Source organism: Cygnus atratus, chromosome 6 (assembly GCF_013377495.2).
Source record: "Cygnus atratus isolate AKBS03 ecotype Queensland, Australia chromosome 6, CAtr_DNAZoo_HiC_assembly, whole genome shotgun sequence".
In the NCBI taxonomy this organism is placed as follows: Eukaryota; Metazoa; Chordata; class Aves; order Anseriformes; family Anatidae; genus Cygnus; species Cygnus atratus.
Window position 1 is genome coordinate 23,477,888 of NC_066367.1, and position 22,558 is coordinate 23,500,445.

General features: G+C 40.8%; 1 protein-coding gene across 1 annotated transcript in view; it reads right to left on the reverse strand.

The window, feature by feature from the left end:
* Positions 1-679: 679 nt before the first annotated feature.
* LOC118260034 (unconventional myosin-X-like) overlaps positions 680-22,558 on the reverse strand; it is an 85,766-nt gene continuing 63,887 nt past the window's right edge. The window contains exons 27-41 of the mRNA XM_035569942.2: positions 21,866-22,109; positions 20,990-21,085; positions 19,272-19,365; positions 18,615-18,670; positions 16,974-17,116; positions 15,011-15,205; positions 13,626-13,783; positions 12,337-12,460; positions 10,660-10,957; positions 9,185-9,392; positions 8,615-8,751; positions 7,012-7,135; positions 4,976-5,425; positions 4,050-4,241; positions 680-2,989 (exon numbers count right to left, since the gene is read on the reverse strand). Coding sequence (XP_035425835.1) covers positions 2,876-2,989; positions 4,050-4,241; positions 4,976-5,425; positions 7,012-7,135; positions 8,615-8,751; positions 9,185-9,392; positions 10,660-10,957; positions 12,337-12,460; positions 13,626-13,783; positions 15,011-15,205; positions 16,974-17,116; positions 18,615-18,670; positions 19,272-19,365; positions 20,990-21,085; positions 21,866-22,109 — 2,633 coding nt within the window. The 3' untranslated portion in view covers positions 680-2,875. The remainder of the gene's footprint in view (positions 2,990-4,049; positions 4,242-4,975; positions 5,426-7,011; positions 7,136-8,614; positions 8,752-9,184; positions 9,393-10,659; positions 10,958-12,336; positions 12,461-13,625; positions 13,784-15,010; positions 15,206-16,973; positions 17,117-18,614; positions 18,671-19,271; positions 19,366-20,989; positions 21,086-21,865; positions 22,110-22,558) is intronic.

Sequence of the window (22,558 nt, forward strand, 5' to 3'; positions counted from 1 at the left end):
AAATTCATAGAATCATAGAATCATTAAGGTTGGAAAAGACCTCCAAGATCATCTGGTCCAACCATCCCCCTACCACCAATGCCACCCGCTACACCATGTCCCTAAGCACCAGGTCCAGCCTTTCCTTAAACACCCCCAGGGACGGTGACTCCACCACCTCCCTGGACAACCCATTCCAATACCTGACTGCTCTTTCTGAGAAGAAATGTCTCCTAATTTCCAACCTAAACCTCCCCTTGCATTGAGTGATCTCCAGGGTCCCAGAGGGCTCTCAGAGCATCCGACTAAGGGATGTATAATGACACATTGATGGGGACTGTGCATCACTGTATTGTTTCCATACCTGTGGACGTATCGAAGGAACTGTTGTCTGCTAGAGGATAGTCTGTCTGTATTGCTGATGATCAGCTGTTCCTATGCAGATTTACTGCTTCAGTGATGCGCCCTTGGGTGAACACCAGCCCCTGAGTGAGCAGCAGAACCTGGAAACAAACCTCACACCTTGTAGTGGCAAATTGCTTTCTGTTATTTGCCACAGAGGCAAATTTCCCTTCCGAGAGAAGGGCTGTTGTCCACTCATGCCGTTGATGCCTCCTTTTTACTTACAAGTTCTGAGTATTAGATCGCTGAGTAAACACCTTAACGTGAGCATGCAATGTCTGAGAGTGAATACAGCCTGTGCAATCCAATAATTTATTAAACTTTCATCTTGTAAAGCCAGTTACAAATTAAAAAAGACAGCGGAAGGAATTCTGTAATAGAAATGAGCAAAATTACAACAAATACTAACGGGAGTTACATTCCCAAGTGGGTTCAAGCTGCCTGCAGCAACCCAAGAGCCAGAAACAGAAATAGTGCAGAGTTAGGACAGGGATAATCAAGGCTATTCTGATACATAAAGAGATCTAGTCAGTGTATGGACCAACACAAAGTGTTACTTTTCAGGTTGCCTCTGCATTCCTGTTCTCTCTCACTTGTGACCTGGCCATCTTTTTATTCTTTGTGATAAAAAGTGGATGTTTGTACGATCCTTCAGTAAAGCTATTTAAGGCAAAACTCCAGTTGAAAGTACGATATACAGTAGTGGCTATCCTCTTAGGCTGGATGTGTGGAAGGTGGACAGGGTGCTTGCACATGCTGCAGTGTATTGTGAGAGAAAAGCACAGATTAGGCACTGTGTTTTTTCTTGCATTGTCAGCCTCAAATCTGTAGTGTTACATGACAGTATTAATGAAATGGCACAACTTGAAGTTTAATTTAAACTGAACCTGTTGCATACTGACTCCTAGTTTTCTTGTCTATGAAATTTCTATTTTATAGCTAACAGGCCTTAAGCTGCCACTTCTTCAGAAATACAAACATCTGATTTTAAACAAACCTGCAACAAGGTCCACATCACACACACAACTCTACAGTTTCATTAGGAAACTGAAAGGGCCTTTGCATTTCAGGACCCCAAAACTTGACAGGGGTTGTAGAAAATGACGGCCTAGCCACAAGGTTTCTTGATTGCCAATGCAACCAATTTGTGATGCGACTAACGATACCAAATATTGTTTTAAACAATGAATTCAGGAGACTGAAGATGACTGTCATCTTTCACTGACAAGGAAAAAAAAATAGCTTCTTCAAATTGCAGATGACTATAAAAACCTCCACGAGGCATTGTTTCTTTGATATATATATATATTTGCTGATGTCTAGGGACCTAAGAGAGACTGGAAGGGGATATGGAGATTCAGTGATGGGAGCAGTTCCAATTAGAAGTCAGCAGAGAATGAAGGACTTGGCATCTGCTTACGGTAGTACAAAGGAATTGAATTATTGCCTATAAGAATTTATCTAGGCATCTCTTCACTCAGTATGAAACTGTTCATTTAAAGCTAACGTTCAGGGGTTCCAGTCATTCTAAAATCCCATCTAGAGAAATAAGGAACTCAATGCAGGTAGGCTGCTGGCCATAAAAACCTCTGACCTCCATCTGAAACCTGGACTTTGTGAGGAACAGCTTCTCTGGTAATGCAACTAAATCAATCTTGTCTTCTGGGCTGTACCGGGGAAAAGGCAATCATTAATTTTTAGGTAACAGGTGCTACACGGAATTACCAAAATGGTACCTGATGATATATTTCAGTGGTACTATTCTGCACGATTTTCTTCTATGTTTGAGTATTTAGAAATTTTTACTTAAAGTGCCATTTTTTTACAGTCATGTACCTGTGAACTTCTGTTAGAAGGTAACAATTCCCCTCAAGTGTCTTTGTTTGTTTAATGGTCTCTCATGTAGGGTTTGACCTCTTAATTGGACTGTTTGGCTTGAATTACAAAAAGACATTTTGTTTTAAGACCAGATGAGATCATTAGTATATCCTGAAGAGAAAACTCCAGAGTGACTTATTTTGGAGCTGCCTACAAAATAAATAAAAAACAAATATTCTCTTAGCAGACTGTGCTGTGATCCCCTGATCCCAGATGTTTGCATGTTGGAAATTCATAAGGAAGTTTAACTCTGCCTCCTGTAGTGCAGATTCTTGTGATATTTTCTGCCAGTATGACAGGTAATTGTGAAAGCAGCAGAGGGGACAGGCAGAAGGAGGATGCTTCTGACTTTGCTTCTTTAAGGTACATTGTTCATCAGACAAGCAAGGGAAAACAAGTTTTGGGCTGTTAATATATAACAACAACAACAGTTGTTACTGTTCAATGTCTTTGGGCAGAGGTGCAAATCCTATGGTACTGCAGATGCCACTTCAGGTCTTAAATACAGTAGTCAGTCAAGTGGAGTTCTTATAAACATCTTTGCTACACTTGTGCTGGCAAGTTGCAAATACCAATCATTAAACAACTGCCTCTCTCTCATGGCAGTTCGTTCATATCACCTAGTCCAGACGCTAGCGTGACTGTCCACACTGGTGGCTGATTTGACGCTGCAGCGTTTCTTCACTATCATGTTGATGTATGCTTTCATGATCTTTATTATCTCACCCACCTAGAGAAAGAACATAATATTGGGATAAGCACATCAAAAACCTTCTTCCATTGATGTATACCAGACATTTTGCAGAAAAAGTTTCCCCTTGTCCAAACTCACGGAACTGTAAATTTTGCATGCAATGTTGATGTGAACATGACAGTAAGGATAAGCATGAAAGAGCTGGAGTCATTACCACTATACACAGGAAAGATATGGGAAATGAAAACAAAGTCAGTAACAGGTATGCAATGGCTTCTTTACAAATAAACATTAAAAAGAATGTGATTTTTCAATATGGAAAAAAGCTGACAGAAGGATATGGCGGAACTCCACAAAAGCCTGGGCTGCCTGGGAAAGACAAATTGAGAATGACTGGTTCCAGTCTTTCCCAACACAAGAAAGGGACGATATCAAATGAAATACAGTGGTAGACTAACTGAGGAGAGTATTTTTTTACTCATAAACAGCAGAATTCATTGTCATATTTGCAAGCATTTTTGAAACATATATATGCCTCTCTAGATTACTCTAGCATGTTCTTTATTGTGCACACTGTGCATAAAAAGACCTAAGTTTCCTCTGAGGTACATTCAGGATAGAGTTAACAGCAGTTAGGACTGTGATTCTGGTGGGAGAGAGCTGTGATCTTACAGCAGCACCTTTTAGTACTTGACAAGTGTGTGTTCTGGCTTGTAGCTCAAAGAAAAGCACCTTTAACGCTACTAAAAATTTTTATTTTCTGATTTTGTGAACTCCACATTCATAAACTGGAAGGGAATGAAGTAACTGACAGGATGCACACTCATGAGCACCCAAAATTTGAAATTCCGAGTGCCATGGGAGACACTCAACCTCCTTCACTTTTTAAACAGCATCATTCTTTTTTATGTATATCTCTGTATTCAAGACAGACACCTCAACCCTTTAGGTTTAAGGTCCCTTCATCTTTTTCTTTGGCTGTCCTGTCCCTTCAGCAGAAGTTCTTGCCTATAACCTTGTCTTGTCCTTAGAAATTAGAGCTTTACTGGAGCACTAGTAAAACTGCACATATAACAAGTCTCATGCTTTCACATACCTGGGACGTTTCAAAGAACATTTCTCTCTCATCCACTGTAATTTTGAAGGTGTTAGGTTGTGGAGCTCCAAAGAAAACAATGTGCTCGTACTGGAAAGTTTCTAGTGGTTTAGGGTCCCCACGCTTGTAGACAGACACATTCTCTGTGCTGACTCCAAGCCAAAGATCATTTGGAAATCCACCCTCCTTGCACTGCAGAAAACAGAAACACGAAATTTTGCTTAAATGCAGTGGAGTATCAAATCATCTTTGATTCAAGGAAAAGCCCTCCTTTTCTGGCTCCTGTAGGACATTTAATTTCTACAGCCCAATATAAAAATAATATGTCTACAGAAGGAATCTTGTAGGCACTCCTCTGCAAAGATTTAGAAGTGACATGGCTGTGCGTAAATACCATTTGAGTAATAAATAATTATAGTACTTAACACTTATCAAATTTTAAAGAGATTTAGGAAGTTAAGATTCTCCTCATTATTTTACAGATCATAGAGTAAGGGCAAGCAACGTCCCATGGTAATCCATCTAGGCAGCAACAGAAATGAAAAAAACTGGAGCTGTGGATTCCTGCAGTAGCAGGCTAATCCCAGCAGTCTAAGAGACCCAGTTTGAGTGGTTTCTGTCACATTGCTACAGAACAGGGTTGTGCTTTTTGCCGTGAAGGACAATATGGCTTCATTTTACTTCCACTTCTACTAGCTACCATCTTCTTAAGCCCAGAAAAGTTTCCCCAAATCTACTGCTTTCTGCCTCACAACTTCTTGTATATGTGTTACTACAGGCTTACTCTCAGCTTATTACGACAAAACGCAGCCAATTCCTGAAATTCCCTTCTGCTGCTGAGCAATATAATATATATATAGCTGTATCTATTCTACAGGCTGATGCCTCTCCTTGGCAGTAGTTAAATGAGATTATGTATCTCTCACCTCAACATCAAAGAGGGTTGACCCATAACCTGGCCACTCCTTTACGATGGACATGTATTTCACCATGGCCTGATGCTGAGAGAGTCCCTGCAGCTTGGTCCATTTCTGTGCTATGCTTGCACGAGCAGCTGACAGCTCTTCCTTCACCCACATCTCCATCATTTGCTCCTCTTCTACCTTCTGCTTCTTTACAGAGCCTGTCTTGAAGCTACGTTTCAATGTCCCTTCAAGAAAGCTGGTCCGCCTCCTCTCCAGAGTGTGACTGGTGGTGCCACTGCTCTTTGTTGAGTGCAGTATTTTGGATTTTAGTCTGTTAACTGGGTAGATCCCATCAAGGGTCCAACTTATTTTAGAATAATCCCCATGAAGGTACTGCAGCCGTAGTGCTGCTAGGCGCTGCAGGGTGTCCTCTGGTGCAGGAAAATGACCATCTATGAGGCTTTCATGAGCCTACAAAAAAAACAAACACACCCACAAATCATTAGAATGCAGAAACACACTTTATTCATATCTGGGTCCATGTAGGGATTCTTATGGTATTTGCCATAATAGAAAGCCAATCCCTGCAGGAAAGACCTAATTCAGGAGGTCAAAGCACACATTATAATAAAGAATTCAAAGTCTGTAACTGGTGGATGAGCAGACTGGGGGGGGGGAATGCGTCTTTCTGCAAGCTTGGACAGAAAGGAGAACTCTAAAGGACCTTTAGGCCTTTAACAGATTCTTTAGATCTGTAACATATAGGAGAGCCAGAAACTGAGACAATTTGTTTAGTGCTCTACCAGCTGCAGCTCCTGTGTGGAGATTATATTCAATTACAGATAAAGTTGGATGCAATAAACTCAAGACATTCAACCTCAGCCTCATTGCACACCAGCACCTTTCACCTCCTCCTCTTTCATCTGGTGCCTCCCCCAGTCTTCTTGCTTCCTTTGCTTGCTTTTCTGTGAAATGTATTATTATTATATATATAATTATAATTTTTTTTTTTTACTGCGTCCATCACACATCAAAAAATGTGAAATGAATATCTCAATAACTCCTGCTCTCCTCCTGTTACTTCTTTTCTACCAACCTTTGCTAGTGAAAGCTGTCTAGACTGAAAGCCTTGTCAGTTGGGATTTTGGTACAACTGAGTTTCCACAGAGTACTGTGTCCTGTTCCTGACTGTTTCTTAGACATTTAGTTAACAATACTTAATCTTCATTTCAAGAAAGTCCTCTTGGGGAACAATTGTGTGATGTACGTGCCAACAACTTGATCAACAGCCAGTTTTAATCTTCATGACACTGACCCCTTGAACACATATTAATTAAATTTCAACAGATATCATATTCTGAGGCAAGATCATAGTGTTCATTAGAAGTAACAAAGATGGGTTGAATCACACAGCTGGCTACTCCACTCAGTTTACTTTTGCATCCCTAATTGCGGGGTTATTTCATACCAGTGTGATCTCTGGCCTAACAAGCATCATGTTGCTACAAACTATAGTGACTTAAAAAAAAATTAGTCAGCAAACTATTGTCAACAACATTCTCTTTTCTTTTTGTTATAGTACTGTATTCCGGTGCCTGTTAATCAGGAGAAGTTGCCTGAAAGATAATTTTCTTTGTCAATCCCCATAACACCCCAAGGTTTGACTATTCTTGTAAGCTGGATCCAGCATACAGCTAGATTTTTCAATTTTCTTTACACCTTCATTCTGCAAGCAACTACTTTACAGGATCATCTTAAACTATTATCTAAATTTCCGTATCTTTCAAAATTAAAGATGAATTCTAAAAGAATTTTATTATAATTGGTGCTTCAGTTTTTGGAAGCCTCTGTTAATTTTTCTTGCTTTTGTTCTAATACTCCTATTCCTTCAAGAATTTCTCTGTGTATCTGTTTGTTAGATTCCAGGCAAAAGTCTGAGACAATAAGTTCTTCTGTCCAGACCAGCATTCACACTTCTAGTAAAAACCAGTTTTCTGTTTACTCTGCTGTACTTCTGCTACCCTGGAAACTAAATCATTCTCCCACTGCCAGCTTACCTGCTCAAACATGAAAGCAAACTCCACTCCATCTTTGGGAACATTCTCAATATCCAAGAAGCAGTAAAGTTTAAAATATAGCTGCCATTGTCCTTCTTCCTCTTCTTCCTCAGAGCCAGCAAGTCTGTAAGATAGGAAAGAGAATAAGAGAGGAAAAAAAAAAACGGTAACTAGAAGCACCATGGTACTGGGATGTCCACAGTGCAACTCGTGATATAAAAGTTCCTCTGGATTTCTGAAACAGAAAGCATACAGAACTACCCTGTTTACCAGGGCAATCTTTGTGCAGCAGACTTTTCTGGTGGATTCAATTTTTTTTCTCTGAGTCACCTCACGCTTTGATTCAGCAGGACCCAAAGTTCTTATCAGATAAAAAAAAAATTGGATCAATAGTTCTATATAAATGCAAGAGTTATGGTGAGGACACAAAGTGCTTCCCATTTTTAATATATTGTTTCCGTGTAGTCCGTGTAGATTGTGAAAAGCATCAATCTTGCCACCATTTATAACAATTTTATTTTTGTCTTCAGAACCAATATAAAATAGACAATGGCAATGGCAGCTTTCTCTACAAATTACTGCTTTCTTTATATGCCTAGCCACAAAATCACAGTCCAGAGTAAGAAATTAGAGCTGCTTTTCTATGCCCACTTAAATCTTTGCTCTCTCTTCTGATGAAGTTATTATGAGGTAAATTGACAAGATGTTATCAAAGCTAGTTGATATAAAGACATTTTTGTAGAGGGCACTGAGCTGAGTACCCTGAATCATTTATCCAAATAGATTAATTTTCATGTGTGACTAGTGGTGATGAAGCCAACTACTTCAAAGGAAGAGGCATTGAAACTTATATTGCTGAGATGGTCCCTAAGTAGGGTTCGAGATGGTCCCTAAGTAGGGTTCACATTCATAAACTGTGCAAGGAACAGTCACTGTTTGCAGCTCAGAAATGTCTAGACAAACATCAAAGCAAACACTGGTGGCTACAAAATTACAGGTCCAAAAATGTGAAAAGCAGCACCCATATCATTTCTTAAGGCTTTCATGTTATATCACTTCCTTGGTCAAGGAGCTTACAGATGGTGTTTGCTTGTGTAGCCCATATTAACCCGCCCCATTCATCACAATGGCACAAGTTACTATGCAAGAAAATACCTTGGTTTGATGGTGCTTCATTTTATAAGCTGTTCCAATCTGCAGATAGTTGTTGGTACTTCTAAATACATTGACATTATGTGATAATTCACTTGTCCTACCACAAACAAGCCATGAGACAGTATTCCCCTTTCAGAGAAAGAGAATGATCAAGACAACTACGTGACTTAACTATTCTCTGAGCTCTGGTAGGAAACCATTACTATTTGATAAAGGCACTACTAATTTTGTCCTGACAAGCCTGATAAGTAATGCTTCTTTGTCACCAAAACAGATGTGAACATAGTTTTCCACATAGTAAAAAAGAGCACTTGAACCTTACCAAAGAGAAGTTCACACCACAGTGAACTCTTGAAACACAACAGCTACTTTGGATAAAACTACCTGATGGTACTCTCACTTAACCAACTAGGAGTTAAAGCAACGGTTCCATAAAACATTCTTCTACCTTTCGAACTTGGCCAAGATATCAGCCACAATCACTCGACTCTCAACAGCACGGTCCACCTGCTGATTATGCTCAAAGAGAGCAAACATGTTGCGGCTGTCCTCCATTGCTAAGCCTCGGATCAACTTTTCAACCACCTGCAAACATCAGAGACAGAATACAGGGTTGGTGTTAACACACTTTCTTAAGTTAGCTTCTTGGAAAAAAGAAAGGAAAATAAACCAATATTTTGTGTTTCTGAGCTAGTGGAATCACTGGCTGTGCAGATGGACAAATGCTACCACCAGCAGAAAAGAACAGAATGGAGATAAACTGCTGAGAGCTGGATGGGGTGATGGAAGCCAGTGTGGCTTGGCTTAGGTCATAGGAACTACCAATCTACATCAGACCACGGTCTGCTAAGCCCACCTCTGACAGTGGTCAAATCATGTTCCCAGGAAAGAATATAGAGGAATACATTCCCTAAACCCTGAAAAATTGGAGATGAATGGGGAAAAGGTGTCCCTTCAGCAGGCTCAGTACCTTGACGCAGAGGTGTGCTTAGATCTAGTTAATTAGTAAATGCATTACCTCCCCAGCGCTCGTGTGGGAATTGATGGTGATTTTACAGGAGCCACCGCCATGGCAATATACTGTTGTGGTCATTTCTTCACGGGTGAGAAGAGCCTGTATTTCCTCCTGGGAGGGTACAAACTCCCTTGTCTTTGTCCTCTTCAGAGAATCACTGATGAATTGTGCATATCTGTCTATTTCTGAGCCTGGAAAGAGATCTTTTACCCTAATTGTAAAGAGAAGCAAAAAAGCCATTACACAGTGAAACAGAAAACAAGCTTATTGCCATGTAACTTGGAATATTGTAGGCAGGGAATTCAGTAGAGATGTCAAACGCAATCACCAGAAGAATGATCCCAGTTATTTCCCAAACCACAGAACCTGCTTTCACTAGTCACTCCAAAGTCACTTCAGTGCCATTTGTCAGCACCATATGAAATCAGCAGTTCAAACTTCCAAGAGTTTAGTACTGGCTGAAGATAGGAGGATTAACTATCTGAATTCACAAAATTGAGATTAGAAAGTATGGAATCAAATATAAGCTTTTTAAATTTATTCTCAATTACCTCTTTTTACTTGCTGGATGTGCTTGAGGAATTTTTATAGTGTTTTTCAGAAACATTTTCAAGAAGGTAGAGAGTAGATGCTCATACATGTTCTCTTCTCTCCAAGGCCAGAAGTTTTTAAGTATAACAGTACATGCAACTCCAGTGATAAAAACATGCAAAGGCATCATGGAGTATTGCTCAGCATCTTTTAGAACAAAGCCTTGGATGTCTGAAAGATTCAGCTATTTTGTGTATTTGCATGAATTTCAACTCACTCTCTCCTCACTTGGAAGGAATCAAATAGACTTTATATGCCTTTTTTTATCATTAATGAATGGAGTGAGGCTACATAACTGCAGCTTAGTTCCAATGCAGACCTCTTTAGAAAGTTGCTTTAGATGCTGAACATAAATTGGGAAGAATGTAAACAATTTAGTTCATGAAAATTGGAGGTTAAAGCAGATTAGAAATACAAATTGTAAGCCTTACATGCTTCGTTAAGCAAACAAACACTGAAAAACAGTAAATTGGATTTAGGGTATATCTGCTACTCCACAGTACACACATTTTGCCTGTGGTTGCTGCAAGGCAGTACCTACTTCAGTGAATATGAAGTGTGTTTCTCACCTTTCCTGCAGGCTGAGAATGTTTATAGGGACATTAGTAAGCAGTAGGTGATCAGCTGTAAATCCACGTTAACAGTTTCATGGTATTCTGTGTAGGTAGCCTTACTTTCCACATCCTTTTGACACAACAGATGGGTAGCAAGGGGGACAGGGTTTGAATACACCACAACAGCTGGTAGCAAGATTTGTGCACAAGGGTGGGAGGTTGCAACACTACTGGAAGATATGTGCACAGGAGGAGGGTGAGACACACAACTACACCAGGCAGTGGAAGATAAGTAGGGACAAAGGAAACAATGCAAATTAAAAGGGCTTTTACCTTCTCAGGTGGAACTTGAGGTAACGAAGGATTCCTCTACTTGGCAGAAAAGTGCAGCTCATACATGACATCAGCTGCCAGTGGTGCAGGTTCCCAGTACTGTTGGGATGTGGCATGTGATTAGTTTGTTTGATGAGCTGACAATACACTTCATCACGAAGGGGCTTTAGATCATGGCAGGTCTGCAGAATGCCTTGGATAATTGGTATGGGGTCAGACACTGTCTCGATCTCCTGAAGGGAGTTAAAGATCTTCACTGCTTCATCCTGTAAGCTGCTGTAACCCTTCTCTTGTTGCACTGAGGAATGATCATAAAGGTGACATCAGGTAAGAATCTCCCCCATTTCCTACTGGCCCAGCAGTAGGACGAACAACTATAGTATAGTCTGTGATGGAAGAAGAGCAACCTGAGAATCTGCATTAGCTCATCTCTTGAACCTGAATTTCTACTCAAAATTCATTAATGCTTCCCCTTTACATGTGTAAATGTAGTTTTAATTAGTATTTACCAACATCTAACTTGTCACCATTGCAAATCCATTTTTGGATATCCTGTACAGAAAAGGAGAATAATGTTTTTAAAGGAAATCAGTGTTGAAATCTAATTCAGTTAAAGGAAAAAAACAATAGTGACAAACTGATCCCAAGTGCCAACCTATTCTTATCCATTTTACTTCCCCCCCCAAAAAAAGTTTTTGAACAACAGGGAAAATTTAGCATACACAGAACAGGAAAGACTCTTGCCTGTTTTTCTGGGCACCATTCTTTTATGTTCAGTCCTTCCCTCTCCAACCCCAAGGTAAGTTTGATGACTTCCTGAAACCACGCTCAGAACATGGCAAATTACAGGCAGCTTCCTCTACCTGCTAGTCCAAAGCAGAGCAACTCCAATATTGCTTCATCCCATATGGTCAAAAACAAACCATCTGGCATCTCTGGGAGGTCATGGAAGCTATTATAGACCTCTTGAAGAGTCAGGCATTGACCTTCCTGCTTCCCTGCTGTCTGCCTTTACCACAAATGTGCACATTGTATATCATTTAGTCTTTCTTGTCTGGTATGTTTGTGCTCCTAAGACACTTTGGGAACCTTACAATACTGAACGTGTTGTACAAAAGAATTTGTTATTATTAAAAAGAGAGATATTGCTTGTTGTTATTAATAATTCAGCTACTGCTGCTCTCCTAAGCTCCTTTGCGTAGGTGACCAGTTGGTCCTGGCAGCTTGTTCTACTTATCTATTGACTTGCTACATAACCTCTGCTACTGACACTTCAACTGGCATCCTTTGATGCATCTCTCAGAGGAAGAGTTTCCTACCAGAAATAACATTTCCCAACATAAGGTGTCTCTGTGTTGATACACACACACACACACACCCCATTTACGACCCAGCTGCAACTCATAAAGACAGGCTGCACATCCCCCAGACGGATGATAAGCTATCTTCTCCCCTTTACTATAAGATACAGTGTGCTTAAGACACAAGGCTGCAGATGAAGCATACATTCTGAGAAGAGAAAGGGACTAATCCCTCTCTCTGAACACTGTGGGATACACTGCTCCAAAATGAACTTCACCTGCATAAAGAGAGCTTATATACCACTTTTGTGGTGCTCAGGCTCCTCACTGATCCTTAAAATGAGAGTGGATTTTGTCATATGGGTAAAATACTTACAGTTGACACTAACATCTCCATATGGTAATGGGAGCAAGGGAGAATGCAAAGGGTGCTGGGTGTACCGCAAGATTGGGTTCCTCCTGTATGTCTGTTCCACTACTTCAAAGTTTGTGCTGTTTTCCTGGAAAAAAAAATAAAATCCTCAAATGAGGATAGTCATTCCTAAGATGTCCTTATACATTTAAAGTCAAATCAACCACCTTTATTGATATTCTGGAAGGTCCATAGAGGGATGAGGTGACTAAAGAATAATTTACATATAAAAATTACTCTGTACATTATTTCTGAAAATAAAATGTAAGAATAGCCATACTGGGTCACCAAGCACAGGGTCTTGATTCCAAATGCAGCTTGTGACTCATGCCTACTGCAGGCATGTAACAAGCACATATGGCATGATTCCTCCTCCTTCCTTCTTTGCTAAAAAGTTGACAAAGCTTTTTGGAAATTAAAATAAACTTTATGACCAGGATCACCATCATCCACATGCTTGCTGATCCCCTCAAAGACCTTTAGGATATATGCCAAGTATGGCTGTTTTGTATTTCCCCAGATCCCCTCTGAATCTTTTCTTATAGCTTAGTCACATTAGCTGCCTCCCATTTCTTCAACATTAGGACCACATAGCCTAGGGTTACATTCTACAGCCAGTAGTAATTCAGTAACTTCACATTTCAGTTCCTTTAGAGCTGTAGAGTTATTGCCAACTGATCTTGGCTATATTTCACACTCTGTTTTATTGATGTGTTCCACAACCCCTCTAACTGACACCTCAGCTGGCAAGTTTCTCAAATTCATCCCTTTTAGAGACAGGCTGCAATACTGGAATTTCCCTGCACTCCTCTGTAGTCATCAGTTATGCAGAGAATTAATTCAGGTTTTCAGATGCGTTACCATTATTACACACTTCTTTTTCGCCTCCACCAACTGGTCCTATCAATTTACTGGCAAGCCCCTTGTCTTAGATACCTTTCTTGGTCTGTCTTCTGATTATACATTTAATTTGCTAGAGTTTCTATTTATGTGTCCAGAAGATGCTTAGGGAAAGGAACGGATGAAGCAGAGATTTGCACATACTTGAGGTATAAATCCTGCATGCAATTTGTAATTGCACAGCAGTTATAGCCTAGACTCAAGCAGATCAGTTAGCAAGCTGATTCAAGATAAAATTCACATAAGATTCGATTATTTAGTTATACAATCATTTAGGTTTCTTTTACTTTTTGGTTACCCCATGAGAGCAACCTCGTTTGTTGCCACAAGGGAATCAGCATGATGCTACCTACCCTGATGTCACGAATGAGTTGCTGCGTAGGTGTTTCTATGGGAACTTTGCTGTCAATGACACCTTGGATGGCAGAGGCCCAGCGCATGGCTTCATTCAGCAGCTTTGTGTACAGTCTGTAGGAGTGCTTTCGCCCATGGACAATTATGTTCCAGTAGCCTGTAGAGACACAAAGAATCTAGAAGGTTAAAGTTGCTTCCATTTTACCTTCTCTTTTTGTCTGTAACACCTGTCTGAGAAAAACCCTTGCTGCTTTGTTAGTTACATGTGGTGTGTGTGGTTAGGATGGACTGGGTAAACAGTAACATTCCCCGTTCCCAAAATGGACTTAACAGTAGGAAAGTCCCAATCCAGGTTTTGGCACAAACACAGCTTTCCAAGACACAAGTAGCTCACACTGTAACATAAATACTTCCCTGCCAACCAGGCAACTCACTTCCACAGTCAGGGTTTCAGCTACACTGTGCTATTAATCGCTCAGAAAATGACCAGCCTACACACAGCACCCAGTCCCATTGCCAAATCAATTCTCGTAAATTTTAAAAATCATGTAGTTGACAAACTGAGAGAAAAGGTCAGGATGATGACAGTTCACTCCACTACAGGCAGCCCTATGTGTCTGCTGAGATCACAAATGTGGAAGATTCATTGCAAGTGAGCAGAAGAAACTTCCTCATCTCACTTTACTAAACACACCACAGTATCCCACTGCTAGCAGTTTGCTTCCAGACCTTTAAAAAAATATCCCAGGTAACTCCAGTACTCAAAAATCCAGTATTTCAAGTTTTGTTCTAAGCTTCACCTTCTTTGTCAGGGGGGGTTTACCCCTTGCCTCATAAGCTCATTTCCATCCCAAACTCAAGGTGCAAGCAGTGGAGAATCGTGGCAGAGCCTGCCCTACCAGGACAGCGTCACACTGCACAGAAAGCAAACATAGGCCCCTGTCATCTTTTGGTTCTAGCAGGCTGAGTGCTACAAAAAAGAGTGAGGTATATGACATTACTGTTATTTAAGGGAATAACATTGATCCGAGAGACGAACACAGCTCATGCTGTATCACGACAGTTACTTAGTGCTGATGGTATTTACATGTGAGCATTAAGAACTCAGACCTATTTGGAAAACATTTAGATAAATAGTGACACTACTCAGTGAAAAAATATAAGCACTGTACATCTCCATCAGGTGTGAGGGAACTACCATCACTTGCACACTGTTCCCTAGTCCTTTGCAAGTCTCACATGGTTTGTGTGGGGAAGAAGTTTGCAACCACAATCACCAAGACTGTATCTCAGCAAGACACACCATTACATTCCTGCACCCTCCCCTCTTCAGGCAACTCCACCCATGCAACACCTGCTGATTACTGTTTGCTCCTCTTCTTACCTGTGTCTTTAAAGACCCTCTCATCGGGCTGCAAAACGGAGCAGAGGCTGTTGAGCACAAGTGTGCCAAGCTTGGCAGCTGTGCGCTCGGATGACTTGTAGTAATCAAGTGCAGTGTTTGTCAGCACAAACCAGCGTTTCTTCATCTTCAGAGAGGACATCTTGTTGCTGCTCTGAACCTCTTTATGGAGCCAGCCTAGCAGAGGAACACAGGCACGTCAGTGGTTGTTGTTCACCACAACAGCAACCTTGTCACTTCCTGGTAGCTCTCTACCTCTGGGAGCAGAACTCAAACTCTCTGCAAAAACTTCATACTGGGACCTGCCAGTTCTGCTTTACCGGCTGTAGCAGTATCCTGCACAGTCACTCTAAGAAATCAGACAATTTTTTCATGGAACTGTTCTATTTTTCAGCCCTATGTATGGTTTTCTCATTGAGCTGTGGTTTAGTTTGACATCACCATTAGGGCATTCTCTGTCCAGGATGCTTCTCTCACAAGTCACAGCCATCTGAATAAATCATTTACAATTCATTTCTTCCAAAGAGATGCCAAACGCCTATCCAAACCTGGGTGGAAGAGGTTTGGTGGTACATTTCTTCTAGTAGAATGATCTGTAAGCATTACATGCATCTCTTCTTCCTATGATCAGGAAAGATACTCTCTCTCATTTTAGATTCCTCACAGAGGAAAAAAAAGAAAAAAAAAAGAAGAAAAAACAATTCAGTGCTATAAAAGAAAAAATTACAGTCGGTGTTACTAAACCTGTTGAAAAGATAGTTTTCTATTCAAAGCTGTAAAAAGCAATGTCCACCCACAAGGCAAAAAAGTTCAAAGAACGTGGGACTGATCCTAGAGGTTGCATATAAAGAAAAAACAAAGAGACAGACTTTGTGGTTCTCAAATAGCCTCTCAAATAGCCATATGTTTTACTGTGAAGTGCAACACATATACTGACTTTGCAAAAGAATATTTAGACTTTTTTCTTTAATGAACAAAATGAAATAAAAGGAGCTGTTGCCTTGCAATTAAGTATTTTGAATTTAAGGGACTCCAGCTGATAATGTTAACACAGGTTATCAGACAATCTCCTTGAAATGTTTAAGACCAGGATTATAGAAAGCTTTGCCTCTTTTTGGTGACTCTCTTCTTCCTCTACTCCTGCTTTGCCATGACCACTCTCAGACCTTTATTCCATCATAGATACTTTCTGGAAGATGTAGGGCAATTTGCTCAAATGCTTGCTTTCCACAGATTGAGACCCAAGTGTCTTTGTATATTAAAGAACATGTAATGAGCTAAAAGTACTGAGGAAATTTAAAAATATTTGAGAAAAAATGGAGAATATTTTGTATGATATGCACGAACATTACTCATGCATCAGTGCCTCTATGTCCAGCTGAGCTCTAACTAGAGACAGAATATAAATCTTTTGCTCAACCTTAGAGAATTATTCTCACTTCACTATGTCTATCAGAATCAGGTTAGTTTGTTCAGCTGAGGACAGCAGCAATCCTACAAAGATCTCTCTCCCTCCCTCTCAGCACGACAGGTGTCAGAAGGAACAGAGCTTTCTGAAAACAAAAGCTGCAGTGTCATGTCATAGTCGGTCTAAGCCAGCTGCTCCCAAGCAGCAGCCATGCTCCCTCCTATTCCCTGCTGACATTTGCTCGACAACATGTTGAAACAGGCTATGGAACTAACACCAGAAAAATAAACGTATAAAGAAATACTTATTTTTTCAGTTTTAGCTTTCTGAACCCACCTATGTGGAGTCAGACAAGAGTCAGTGCCAGCAGAGCATAGGAGGCAGCCAACAGCAGGCAGGAAAATGGAGGGGGCAGGCAATGGTTGTGTTTTGGGAGCAGCTAAACACTAGCTTGGATTAGCTACAGTCAAACCTCCCACTCAAATCCCAAACAGAAGATGAGTTTCACATGTCATAACTGCGTGCATTTCCTTTTACCTCTCACAAGGAATTCCTGGCCATCAACCTTAGATTCGCCTTTTGGTTTCTGCAGAAGGGAGATCCAATGATGCATCTCCTCAGGGGTGTCACTGTTGCAGTGAATCACTCGATTTGCTGTGATGATCACAAAAGAGTTCGGTCTGCCAGAAAATAAAAGCATTAGAAATCAGTCGAAGTCATACAAATATCTGAAATCACAGCACACCCAAAGCCATGTCCTTTACCTTTGCACAGGCACTGCAGAAAAATTCTTGGAATACAAACTACAGAGAAGTGAAGAAACTCTTAAGAGCATCCCCTGTGCAGTTGTTCTGCAAACTGATGAATGCAGAGTCCAGACAGATAGAATTAAACACTTTCCAAAGCTATTTTCAAAGACTACAAAACATTCATTAGTTAATGCCCAGTTGTAAAATGTCCTGGGTTTGTAAGCACAGGACTTTGCTCTACCCTCCGACTGGGTTGAGCTAGTGCTAGTACCACTGGGCTAGGCTAGTACAGCTGTTCTGCTCATACTTATTAAAACCAGTAATGCAGTAGCAAATGTAGTTCCCAGTAGTGACAGCTAAAATGGGTCTGCGATTGGTTTTAGGAAGGATGAGCTGATCCTGACAAAAAAGCTATGCAAAATAAAAATAAGATGCATAAAAACATGGTTGAAAAATAAGCATTCTCCTCAGAACTTGTTTATCATAATTCAAACACTGACATTCCAGAAGAGTGTACCTCAGCAGATTCATGAAGAAATTCTGCCTGTTCAGCTTACTATTTGTGCCCTTTTATTTTTATTTTTTTACTGGGACACAGATTAACTCTGAGGAGTCCAGGCTGGGCAAAACACTTTTGCTTCAAAGAAATCTTAGTTTGCTACCAAGGTATGCATTTTCTAAACTAGTAACCACAAAGTCCCTGCAATCTGTGAGAGAAAAAAAAGCACAACAACAACAACAACAACAACAACAAACAGCATAGAAGTAAATAGCTTAATAGCTAACATTTTACTTCAGTACTGCAGTGAGAAGCTTGGCCCTGGCTGAACCTGTTAACAGTGTAGGAAATAATTAAATGTTAATGTAAAATGATATGAAATGCTCCATAATCTCTTCTCTGAAGCTAACTTATCTGTGAACTAAAAGCCTATGCTTTGTTGCATCACAAAGATTTCAAGTGGAGTACAGATTTTTAAATTCATCCCATGTTGCTTTGTGCTGTGTTGTTGTGTGTGTTGTTTTGTGTTTGTTTTATTTTTTTATGTGTTGTTTTATTTTTTTCCTTAAATTTCCAAGATTAGCTTGAAATTGCTCTGTTGAAAAACTGGAAGTACTGCTTTTGTTGGACTTTTTTATTTAGTGTTAATAGTAGATAAGACTATAATTTCTTGACATTTAGATTACACTGTTCTCACTCTTCAGATGGAAATGTGTACTGAAACTTTCACTCAAAGACAATACACTTGTGAACTTTGTGTCTGGAAAGTAGCATAGCTTGGAAGAAACTAAGGACTTTTAGCTGAGTTTCTTTGTGAGATAAATTCTTAGGAGTTTAAACAAATGTAAACTTCAAACAAAACCTGGACCTACCCACAAAAATAAGTCAGGGAGTTTCCAATCTAAGAGATGGCTATATTGCTATACATACCTGTCAGGGTTGTCTGAGGCACAGACAGAGTCAATAAGCCCAACATCCAGGGTTCCCTGTACAGTGAAAGAGACAGGTAACAGGAATTGCTTGCATCTTAAATTACGGACATTCTCCTTAGTGAATAGTATTGAACCTGAAAGCATTCTTCTGAATTCCCATAGCTTAAGTAGCAATGAGCATATGAGAAAGGCATGAGTGAGTCACCTTTGCTCCCTAAACAACATGAAAAGGTGTGCAAGGACTCCAGAGAACTGCAAGAAAGAGAGCTACGCATTTTCAGAGAGCATTATTAAGGTCTGCCTCCACATTTCAATACTCCTAAAATACATAAATACATTGTTCTTCTCTACTGTTTATCTTCTGTCTGGAAAACTGACAGACTAGTCCCATAATCCCATCCAAAAACATTTTATCTGCAAGAGGCAAAGCAAAGAAGATAGCCAATGTTGATCATGTTGACACCCACCACAGCCACCATGATCTTCACTTCTTACCCTCTTTTCTATCAGCTTCGCTGTTTCTTTTTAAAAAAATGTGTAACTTTCTTCTAGTGCTCATGAACTACAGCACTGCATGTCCTTGAAAAACATGCACAAAATAGTTAAACACAGATGGCTCTGAACATGCCCACGGACTGGTTGCACAGTAACTCACCACAGCATTCTTTGGATTGGCCTGTTCATCTTGCATTTCCCTCAGCTGCTGTGCCGTAGCGCTGTGTACTCGGCTCAGGACATTAAACCAACCGCTGGCAATCAAAACAGACTCAAAGTTAAGATTTGGGTACTGAAACTAGCTCTGGAATATCATCAAGGAACCTGGAAAGCTGCCAGTGGGAAAATTTCTTCATTCACAATTTCCTGCAGACTATGCTGCAAAACATCTTTTGGGCTGATCATGCCATACCCTAATATCTTCCTTCCTCCCTATTTATCCATGAAAATTCTGTGCATGTTCTCCAACACACTGACAGCTGCTCCCACAAAATCCAGTTTTCTACTTGCTATTCAAGAAACTGCAGGCAGGCGGTGGACTCACTGGGGAGCACGTGTCAGCAGAATAAGAGTATACAGCAGTTGCAAAGACGGGGTCAGTTGGAATCTTTGGGGACTCTTAGTCCTAGAGACTCCTGGGAGCCTTCCTGACTAGGCTCTGTCTGATCCACTCATAAACTCGAGTCATATGGCTCTCTATTAATCATGGGGTTTTTATAAGTTCATTTGGAGTGAAGTTATTTGTCTGTGAAAGGGCTTCTCATTACAGGCATATCTGGAGGCTGAATCTCTGTTGCAGAACAAGCAGATTCTTATCTGCAGCTTCCAGTGAGATCAGCAAACATCTAGACTTTGTGGAGGGTTCTCAAACTGGAGACTGTACAACATCTGTCCTTTGCTAGTGCAAGCGTTGGTGCTTTCTTCTCCCCCAGAACAGAGACTGCTGTGGCACAGAGCCCACATTTGGGTTACGCTTGTCCTAGCAATTCTGTAATGGTATGACTATTGGGCATGACTATTCCAATTGTGGAGGTTCTGAGTTAAGAAGATACTCTCTTTTCGGCTACTACCCCTTGAATTTGTCTGTTTCTCATTTATGTGGTTGCTCTGTAGTCTACTTCTGTTAATTTATTTGTGTCCAAACACTTTATCCCTTCCTCCCCCTACACCAAATGAAATAACAGACCCACAATAACTTCACTGAATCAGATTAAACTAGATAAGGGAAACAGTTACACTAGCAAGAGCTTTGGTAAGAGTGGGAGAATGGTGCGGAAGACATAAGCAGACAGGGTTAGTAACCTCTTAACTTGGCTTTCTATAGCCCAAACAGGTTGTCCAACCTGCCCTTAAACAACTGATTCCCACTGCCTGGCCAGGACGCCAAGAAGGAAGGACATGAGTCATTTGTTTGCTTTGCACTGGGAAGATTTTATCGGATGACATTACAGACTCTGATAAGCCGCAGCCTTTTCTCTGTCTCCTGGATAAAACCCAGCTGCTCTTGCAATCATTTACAGGCAACATGAATAGACTTTTTGTTTGATTCAAGATTCCATTTAATAAATAAATCAGCTATTAGAAGTTCCAGTTTATGTTAAGGTTTTGTGTGTCTCCTGAAGTAACCCTTGAATTCAGCATGCTCACAGCCACGTGCAGAAGGTGGCAGTCCTGTGACTGTTAGGCTGAACTACCATCTCAGTAGCTGCAACAAGGAGTCCCCGAAGCAGGAGCGTACCTTCCAGCAGGTGACACTCAGGAATGAATCCCCACTTTTCTCCAGCAAAAGGGAAGTGGTTGTGTTCCCCAAGCTCCCCCATGAGCAGCTGGGTCAGATCTAGACTGAATGAACAAACTTAACAAAACTTGCTCTTATACCTGGCATCTTCTGGTGACTCTGCCACAATGTGATAAACTCTGTCTTCTGTCACAATGTCCAAGGCATTCTCCTTCTCATGAATGTCCACAATCTCCCTGGAATACAGCAAATTACAAGACAGATGCCGAAAACCTTTTACAGGAATAAATTGTTTCAGATAGATTGTAACTTTGACAGAAATACAAAATTCCTTTAACACACATTACAACTTTTAGGGTCCCCTCATATAGATCTGTACAGTTAACCTACTATAAAACCAGAACTTAAGGAATTAAATGGATTTTCTTCAAGCCACCAGCAGACTGGATAGAAGAGAGAACTGGGAGGTTGATATAGAGGGCTGTTTACAAAGTGGGGTGTGCCACTTTTTTTTGGCACTTTACAGGGCCACAGAATGCCAAGAGGTGACTAGTCTCTCCTTTCCTTCAGCAGGAGCTGAGGAATTGGCTACGGTGGCAAAAAGAACATTCAAGGCTCAGGAAAAGGCACAGCACATGCTGCCAAATTCAAATCCTGCTGCGTGCTTCATACCATCACAGTGAAATGCCTGGGGAGTCCAAGAAACAGATGGAACCAGGGTAGGGAAGGATGCATGGGATATGTACTTAATTAGCTCCTCCTGGTCTGGCTCCATCCATGGCTTTGAAAGAGCTTCTGCCAGACTATGAAATGCAAGACTGGAAGAAGGGCTACCAAATAATTCCAGACTCCCTCCAGAGTAAAACTAGCAGCTCTAATCATCTTTTCCTTCCCTTATGTTTCTGATTCTTCTCGCCCTACAGGAGACCTGTAGAGGGATGAACTGGCTGCACCGGACACTTAATTATCAATTTAGAGCAAATATTAGGGATCAAAATGATTAATTCCTCACTCACTTTGCCCTTCTGAGATCAATTGTCCCCTTCAGCTTTTCCTCGCTATCATTCTCAAAGTACATCAGCTTGGATTCTCGAAGCACAAACCAACGGCGTTTCCAGTTGCGGCGTGAAAGTGTCGACATGCCTCCGCCTTTTTTGTAGAGCCAGCCTGACTTCAGTGCCTCCTGCTTGGTGCGGAACCACATGAAGGCCTCGTTCTTCAGGACACACCAGCGCCGCCTCCATGGGTTCATGAGGCCTCCTGCAAAGCAAGGGAGCAAGATCTCATCAGACGTGCAGCAATGACCATTTCTCCATTCTGATCCTGCTTCTTGGGCACTCAGTTGCCCCTGCAGTTCCTATGTGCAATGAGGGAGCTGAGGGAGAGAAACAACACTGTACTAAAGTTTGGAAAGAGGAAAAATAGAACCAGTGAAACAAACACAGAATATAGAAATATATGCATTACCCAAATATTTTTGTACTGTTTTCAGTCTTGTAGTTCAAAATGAGTCATTTAAGCCCATACCAAGTGGGCATATCTCAGAGCCAAAGATATTCAGTCTAATTCCCTGACATCCACCTCCTAGCTCTTTGTTTTATTTGCTGGAAATAAGAGGGGGAAAAAAGAGTGAACAGAGAAGTAAGAGCAGAGGAAAACAGTGACTCTGAAGAAACAGAAGAGGAAAGCAGGTTTTCTGGATCCCATCC